Here is a 9311-nt window from a genome sequence, read left to right on the forward strand (position 1 = left end):
TCCATACTCACAGCCCATCCTATTAGGATAAAAGCTCACATCACTCAATTGTTTGTTTCGTTTGTTGCTAGCATCAGGGAGTTGATGACGAGGCATACCAAGGAAGGTAGCCCATATATCTAGTATTGTAGATTTTTTGGACATCATGTGTACAGAGACAGCGCACCAAGGGAGGTGGCTCATCTATACTAGTTTGTGGGAAATGCTTTTCATCCCGTAATTCTCCCCAGCCCAATTCAAGATCTCACCTCTTAATGGAAGTCACTTGATGAGCACAGCTTATGATTACCAGATGCACCTCATTGTGCACCTTTCCAACCTCAGAACTCTGTCACAATTCTTTTGTACACAGCCATCTCATCTATACTAGTTTGTGGGAAATGCTTTTCATCCCAAAGGAGCTAAAAGCAAGAACCTCTTCACAATATCCAGCATCTTTCCTTGCTTTATTCTTTAATCTCAAAGCTTCAATCTTATCCGCATCCTCTTTCCTGCCAGCATCTATATAGATATTGCTCATCCAGACATATGCTACAGGATCTTTTTCATCTACTTGCACTGCATGTTCAAAGACCCGTCTCGCAAGCTTCACATTGCCCCATCTTTGACAAGCTCCTAGCACAGAAAGCCATACCACAAGGTTGTCAGAAAATGGCATCTGCATGAGTAATTCTAATGCCTTGTCCAATTGGCCAGCACGACCAAGCAGATTAATCATGCAAGTATAGTGCTCTAGAGTTGGCAAGATGTCATACTGGTTGGTGATACTCTCAAAATACATGTGGGCCTTCTCCACTAGCCCTGTGTTGCTGCATGCATTCAGCACACTCGTGAATGTGACTAAGTTTGGGATTATACCTTCTTCTATCATCCTGTCAAATGTACAGAATACATCTTCAGCTTTTCCAAGTTGAGCATACCCTGTAATCAGGGTGCTCCACAACACAACATCTCGATCTGGAATCTTGTCAAACACTTCTGCTGCTTTCTCAAGTAGGCCACATTTGGCATACATATCCACCAATGCCGTTCCTACAAGTGTATTCTTTTCCAACAATCGATCTCTGATAATATTTATGTGTACTTCTCGGCCCTTTTCTACAGCTCCCATGCTGCCACAAGCTTTCAATATGCTAACAAATGTGACTGCATTTGGAAAGATGCCCTCAAGTTGCATCTGTCCATAATACTTCAGTACTTGCTCACCACTTCCATGTTGAGCATATCCTGCAATCAGACTACTCCACGAGACTACATTTCGAAGTGGAAGCTTGTCAAACACTTCTTGTGCTTTTACAAGCAAGCCATGCTTGATATACATGTCTACTAATGCATTACCAACAACAATATCTTTTTTCAGCCAGCCTTCTCTGACAATATTACCGTGCATCTCTTTGCCCTTGTTTATGGCTTTCATATTTCCACATGCTTTCAAAATGGAAACAAAGGTGACAGCATCTGGAGAAACACCTCTAAGTTGCATAAGGTCAAAACAATTCAGCACTTCCTCAAAACAATTATGTTGTACATATCCTCCAATAAGCACATTCCATGACCCCAAATTTTGAACTGAGAGCTTGTCAAATATTTCTTGTGCATTTGCAAGCAAGCCAAGTTTGGCATACATATCAACTAGTACAGTGCCAACAACAGCATTCCTCTCCAACAACCCATTCTGAGAAATCTTGGCATGGATTTCTTGGCCCTTGTTTTTGGCTCCTACACTGCCACAAGCTTTGAGGATGCAAGTAAACACGACAAAATCTGGTGAAACACCATCAAGCTGCATTTGAACAAAACAATGCAGTGCATCCTCCCAATGGCCCTCTCGTACATATCCCGCAATCATTGTACCCCATGAAATGACATCTCTAACTGGAAGCTTGACAAACACTTCTACTGCCTGCACAAGTGAACCACATTTAGCATACATTTCAACTAACACATTGCCAACAGTAACTTCTGTCAGCAACCCCTTCTTAGTAATCTCAACATGAATTTCTTGGCCCTTGCCTATGGCACCTGTCATACTGCAAACTTTCAAAATGCACACAAAGGTAATTGAATCTGGGAAAAGGCCATTATATTGCATCAATGCAAAACAGTTCAGTGCATCCTCAACAAAACCATGTTGAGCATATCCTGCAATCATCATGTTCCATAAGTCTACATTCAGCACTGGAAGCTTGTAGAGCACTTCCCCTGCTTTTGCAAGTGCACCACGCTTGGTGCATGTCTCAGCCAATGTTGCCCCTGCAGTAATATTGTTGTTCGACAAGACCAGCCTCAAAATATCACCATGACATTTTCTGCCCTTTTCTGCAGCTCCTAAGCTCCTACAAGCTTTCTGTAAACAGATAAAGGTGACTGCATCAGGAGGGACATGCTCAAGCTGCATCCTCCTGAAGCAGTCCAATGCTTCCTTACCAAACCCATGTTGGACATACCCTGCAAGCAGGGCATTCCATGAGACTATACTCCTAATAGGAAGCTTGTCAAATACTTCCTGTGCTTGTGCAAGTAGGCCACATTTAGCATACATACCAACAACAGCTGTCCCAACTATGACATTCCTCTGCAGCACCCCTTTCTTAGACACCTGATCATGAATCTCAATGCCCTTGGCTATAGCTCCTGTGCTGCCACAAGCTTTCAAAATGCAAACAAATGTGACCGCATCTGGAGTGATGCCTTCAAGCTGCATCTGTTTATAACATTTCAGTGCTTTCTTGCCCTGTCCATGTTGACTATATCCTGAGATTAGTGCATTCCATAGGACAACATTCCGGACTTGAAGCTTGTCAAAGACATGCTGTGCTTTTGGAAGTGATCCACATTTGGCATACATAGTGACCAAGGCACTACCTACAAAAAAATCATTTTCCAGGAACCCCTTTCTAACGAGATCAGCATGTACCCTGCTACCCTTTTCCAGGTCCTTTTGGTCAGCGCAATCCTTCAACATTGCAACAACAGTGTGCCTATGGATGTCCTCCAGAGTTTTCTTGTCACGGTTGGGTATCTCCTTCTGGCTTTGTGCAGGTGCAGAAAATCCATCTGTGTGCTTCATCATCTTCTTGGTAGCATAAAAATTACCATTGATTTCCTTATTTTCTTGCTTTTCTGCCATATTCTTCGCAGCATAAAGATTCCCATTGAACTCCTTATTTTCTTCCGCTTGTTCTGATGGCAGGAGCTCTCCAGGCTGGGAATTGAAAGAGAGCTCCTGAGCAAGCTTACAAGCGCAATCTGGGGGCCTGGTTTTCCTGGCTCTTCCTGGAGAGGACGTAGCTTGCAGCAGATGCCGTCCCATAGCTTGGGAAGGCTGTGTCTGTTGCCTGAGGTTTCATCACAAGGTTTAAATCCGATGAGTTCCATAGGACTGTGTGTGTGAGCGAGTGCAGGACACACCATGAGAAATGGGTGCTTCGTATACCGAAGTCCTGTTGCTCTCTTTTCGTTTTTCCTCGATATGGAATTTCTGTCTAACAAGAGGCCCTTAGCTTTTGCACTTTTATACAAATTTGCTTCCCACTCAAAAGAAAGTTTGGACAATTTCCTACTGTGATTCTCATTCCAATTTCCGTCTCTGTCACATCTATACTATTAGTTAACGAGAGGTGGGGGGCGGGTGCCACATGGCAGCCCCCCACATCCCCCACAAGAAAAAAAAGAGAACATGGGGACGGGTGTCACGCATCCAGCACCCGTCGCCGCCCGCAAAAATCGCAGCGGAGTGCCTAGTTGCAAAGTACTACAACATCATGAGCTTCTCTGAGGGAGTGATTCATGCACCCTAGGGACTCGGGAGGGAGGAGGGGACCCATATAACTAGTTAAGGTGCGGTTGGTCGGAGGACGTTGCCAGCCGGTGCTTACTATGAGCCCTATAGGGTAAGGGGTGCTGGCCCCCCATTTTGTGACACCTATTGTGGCATGTATGCACCCACAATCACTAATGCAATGAAGAAACTACCACTCAACAACATGTGGATAAAAGTCAAAAATTTGTCCAATGGATGGTTGCCAAATGTTATCCTTAAACCAATGCAATTTATGTCCACGAAATAGCAGGCTTTTTTGCACGTCTAAATCTGTGTCAAACCTTCAAATCGCCTCTACGATGGCTTCGTTGTGCCTAATATTTTGTTTCTAGTTCAGCCATCTGATATCAATGACATGGTTGGAGGGTCATTCTGGTGAATTTCGCCATGTTTAGCTTTTCGATGAAGGGCCCATTAGCTATCACTAAACTGGCCCTCTTACACTAAGGAAAATAAAGGAAAAGAGCCCCTTTCCCTAGATGGAAAATATCAAAGACTTGCCAACAACCTGAAAGGCTTACTTGTTTATGCTAGCTCTATGAACGTGTGTTCTGGATATGTTGGAATCCTAGGGGTGTCTGCCTCACCCATATAGGGTGGTCTTGGCACCTAAAACAAATATATCACATTATCAACAAAAAAAAGGGCTTATTGTGATTGTAGTGAGAAGGAGATAGTAATATTAAACCAGTGTTTCATGACCCACTTAAATGTTTACAAAGAAATAAAAACTTATTATGAAACAAATTTAACCAAGAAATAAAAACTTGAAATTGTTGGAGAAAAGTTTTATTTCAATTATAATATGATCAAAAACTTAGAAAAGACTTCAAACTGTTAATGTTGAAGGTCCTTATATGGCTATGAATAGCACAAGTATGTTAAGTCCTACAAAACATGGGAATGCATGTAATGTAAAATTTGAGAGCCAAGTTCTCTTTCTATGAATTTTAAGTCGCACAGGCATTCGCAAAGGCTCAACTGAAAGCCAAGCATTTCTATGGACAAATGAGAGACCAAGGGTGAGATAAAGGTTTAAAGGGTGGAAGTCCAAAAGACGATTATGTATATAAAATCCAATGCAAATGGAAGTGAGTCATCCTTGTTTGAGAAAATTCTCTGCTTTGCTTGAGTTAAGATGAGGGAGAGCTTGCTTGTGTGTGAGGGAGTGTTCTTGACATGAAACCATGAGAGCTTTCTCTTAGCTCTCTCTCTCTCTCTCTCTCTCTCTCTCTCTCTCTCTCTCTCTCTCTCTCTCTCTCTCTCTCTCTCTCTCTCTCTCTCTCTCTCTCTCTCTCTCTCTCTCTCTCTCTCTCTCTCTCTCTCTCTCTCTCTCTCTCTCTCTCTCTCTCTCTCTCTCTCTCTCTCTCTCTCTCTCTCTCTCTCTCTCTCTCTCTCTCTCACTTGCTTGTGGGAGTACTATGGGTGGATTGACTAAGGGAAGATCAAGGACGCCCATAGTGTGCACATCAAGGATCGAGAGACTCCCAAAGCTTCTTTTTAGCAATAATGAATATGTTACCCTAAGTCTCACATTTTCTCTTGAGTTGAATCTTTGTTTGGTTGCACTCTTAGTTTGAAATTGAGTAGGCAAAGAGAGAGTGTGAAGTAGAACAACCTAGTGAGAGGTAGCTTAGCCAAGAAGAGTGAAGAATCTCTTGAAGGAAATTCAGTCCCCTCCTTATTGAGCTTGAATCACCCAACATTTTGATTCTGTTTTTGGGAATTGCCAAGATTGCATTTCTTAGTGCTATAAATACACATTGTTTTGGATGAATAAGGCATGTGGTGATTGCTAAATATTGGATTGGGTATTCTACTCCCCAATGAGCATCGCACCCTAAAACCACTACAACTAGATTAGGATTAGTTAGAGGATTGGTATATTAAGGAAGAGATTTGGAAAAAAATGAAAAAGTAAAACATGAATGCACTTTTACACAAGCCCTCAAGCTGAAAACAAATCTTTACATCAAGGATACTTCTTCTTCCCATTCCATGAAGGATCTTGACACTAGCAAATTACCATTTGATAACTCATGCTCAACCAAGGGGTTATTCCACACATGAGTGCTCAAAAATGTGAAAATGCATGTCCTTGAGATTCTTTTGGAGTAGACTTGATCTAAATGATTTTTACCACAATTTTGATCATTAAACATATCTAACCATCAAAAGACCATCTTCATTTGTATTGCATAGTATCATTAAGATGTGGGATGCATAGTCTAATTATTCATATGCAAATATCACTGCCAAATGTATTTTCAAGGTAGATCCTTAGTTTAACCTCAAGGCAAGAGGTGAAACTCAGTATTGGCCATCAAGCATCTTAGATTAAGGCATATTTCAATCCCACCTCTTTTTGGTAGCTTGGACTCATAGGCTATCCCATGTTTGAGAGCCTTAAAACCCAATATGTGACAAGGCATTGCCATTGGATTGTTGCTTGTTGCAAAGTGGAAATTATTAATGAGACCCTTCTTTAATGGAGGCATAGATGGGAAATCACTCTTCCCAAGTATAAGAAGTCTTGAGATCTAGGTTGAGCAATATCATTAGGGAAGAAGTCTTATGACTTGATTTATGTGAATGATTTTCTAGGAGGTGATTTCCATAGCATACAATAAACACTATGCAAAATCATAGAGAGCAGGTTGTGAGTAGATATCCTTAATGATGATCCAGAACCCATCCTACTTAACACCTCATCCAAGAGTCTTAGTATGTGTATCCTATTACATCATATTTTATTAAAAAATGGTTTGCGGTATTTGATTTATTTTCAACTTATTTTTTTCCTCAGAAAACTAAATTCCTTAATATCGAGGCAAACACCACCACCTTCCATAGTCTATGTGGGAGGGGTGATTAGCAATAGAGTATTCCCTATTTTTAGGCGAGTTTTTCCCAATTAATCCCTCCAAAAGAAGACATATATTACAAAATTACTATGCTTAAAATGTAAAAGCATATCTACACGTGTATGTGTGTTTGCACAGCTATGCTAATGACTTATAAGTTTAACACAAAAAATATGGTCAGTAATTTTTCATTCTTATTAGTTGGGTATGCTATTGCTTCTCTTAGGCATACCATTCTTTATGTGTGTGTGTGTGTGTGTGTGTGTGTGTGTGTGTGTGTGTGTGTGTGTGTGTGTGTGTGTGTGTGAGTGTGTGTGTGTGTGTGTGTGTGTGTGTGTGTGTGTGTGTGTGTGTGTGTGAGTGTGTGTGTGTGTGCACGCGTGTGTGTGCGTGTGCGTGTGTGGGGGTGTGTGTGCGCGCGGGCGCGCGCGTGCGCGTGCGCGTGCGCGTGCGCGTGCGCGTGCGCGTGCGCGTGCGCGTGCGCGTGCGCGTGCGCATGTGCGTGTGCGTGTGCATGTGTGCGTGCATAAGAAGTAACTAGCAACAAAACCTTGCAACCATAGGGACACATTTAGGGAAAGCTCACAGTAAAATGTAACATTAACAGAAACTTGAATATAAAAAATTGGCTTCATCACAAGGAGATACAAATGTTGTAGCAACATTGAAACTAATAAATGAAACCCAAGAAGATAGAAATGTGAGAGTTATAAGGGTCCATTCCACTATCAACAAAACCAAAACAAGAACCTAGTTAGTAAGAACTAGCATGGAGTTCTACATTACAATTGTTAATGGAAAGACCCAATTGCCATCCATGTCACAAACACTAACATAGTTACCTTATTGGATTCCATTGAGAAGTTTTGAAACTTGATGGAGAAGTCAAAGAAGTATAACACTCTAATTAGCTTTGAGTGATGAGACCGGAGTGTAGGAGTGAAAAGGCAGATTCTTATTTATAGTAGTGTCCCATGAGTATAGAAGGGAAATAACCCTTTGTAGGATACCCAATAGTTCAATTTTTTTTATTTTTTTTTTGGGGGGGGGAGGGGGATAAGGGCTTTGTAGCTATACCATGCCGTTGCTACCGATTGCACCTATATAGGGAGTAGTAGTGACTCAAAGCCCTGCCTTGTTTCCACTCTACGTGTGATTCCCTATGCCCAGTGGTGAACCCTCTTATGTGCGGCATCACGAGGGTGTAGTCCTGGGATGTGTCTATGTTGTCTTGCTTTTTGGATTGAATAATACAAGAGTATACCTTGAGCTCATATCGTGTTACCTTTCTGTGCCATGTTGAGTGCGTAATGAGTGCAGGTTTATCACACTTGGTATCAGAGCAACTATTGCTCGGAGTGAAGGAGTGCTCACGAAAGCAGGAGGAAAGATCCAGTGCCCCGAAGAGATCGAAGTCGTAACGACCCACAGCGCGATGCCCCGCGTCGTGTTGCCCCGCGTCGCGTCGCCCCACGTCGCGACGCCCCCCGACGCGTAGCCCCGGCGTGATGCCCCAACCTCGACATCCCACCCTCTGAAGACGTGACGCGGCTTCCCTACGGCACGACCCACACCACCACAGGCGAAATGCGGCTTCCCCGCATCGACACCACCACCAACCACATGGAGGACGAAAGGGAGAATGTCACCCTCCCAACACTGGAGGAGAGGAAGAAGAGTAGGGGGCAAGAATGGAGAGTGGCCCAAGAGGAGAAGGTGGCCAGACTAGAAAGACAATTAGATGGTATGTCAGGCATGCTAGAATCAATATGGAGGAACATGCAGATGAAAGAAGAGGAGGAAGAAAGGAGAAAAAAACTAGAAGTAGAGCAGGGCTATAGAGAATGGGTGATTCAACAACAAGAAGAGGAGAAAAGACACCGAATGCAAGAGGAGATAGATAGAACGAGTAGAGAGGAGACATCTAGGAGGGCGCAAGATACAAGGAAGGAGAAGGAGAAAGTAGTAGAATTAGGAAGCAAAAAGAAAGACAAGAAGAAGGAGAAGAAGCACCATCGCAAAGAAGAGGAAGATAGGAGTAGTTCAGAAGATGATTATGGAAAATTCAAGATGCCCCAACCTGCCAAGTACAAGGGAGAGCGAGATGGGTTGGTTCTGAAGAAATGGATCGTAGAGGTGGACAGGTACTTAAAGTATTCACGAATTACCGAAGACAGGAAGGCGGAGGTGGCAGCCATTTACTTGGAGGAGGACGCTACCAGTTGGTACCTGCTAGAACAAGAGCAGGGCCACACAATCTGTTCGTGGGAAGAACTCCAGGAAGAACTGAAGGACTACTTTATTCCAAAGCTGGAGAAATTCAAAGTGAGAGATGAATGGAGGAACCTCAAGCAAACATAGGGAAAGATGAAAGAATATGTCAGCAAATATAGGCAAATCATGCTGCAACTACCAAACATGGATACTGACACTAAGCTACATGGATTTTTGTTTGGGATGCAAGAATGGGCTAGAAGAGATGTGGAGAGACAGGAGCCAACAAGCTTAGCAGAAGCCATGAGAATGGCCGAACAACTGGTGGACCTGGAAAGCAGAAGAACAGCACAAGGGAATCAAAACAGGTTCAACAACAACTTCAACAACAACAACTCATGGAACCAGAG

At 42.9% G+C, this 9311-nt stretch overlaps 1 protein-coding gene across 1 annotated transcript; it reads right to left on the bottom strand.

Annotated features, from left to right (window-relative positions):
• Positions 1–361: 361 nt before the first annotated feature.
• LOC148035005 (pentatricopeptide repeat-containing protein At2g39620-like) lies at positions 362–3313 on the bottom strand. Its single transcript, XM_087680756.1, has one exon. The coding sequence runs from the start codon at positions 3311–3313 to the stop codon at positions 362–364; it is 2952 nt and encodes a 983-aa protein (XP_087536882.1).
• Positions 3314–9311: the final 5998 nt, after the last annotated feature.

Source organism: Lygodium microphyllum, chromosome 6 (assembly GCF_053477565.2).
Source record: "Lygodium microphyllum isolate KBCC chromosome 6, Lygodium_microphyllum_v1.1.10, whole genome shotgun sequence".
NCBI lineage: Eukaryota > Viridiplantae > Streptophyta > Polypodiopsida > Schizaeales > Lygodiaceae > Lygodium > Lygodium microphyllum.

Excerpts from the sequence above, each read along its gene's own strand:
- LOC148035005 (XM_087680756.1), bottom strand. The coding sequence starts at position 3,313 with ATGGGACGGCATCTGCTGCAAGCTACGTCCTCTCCAGGAAGAGCCAGG.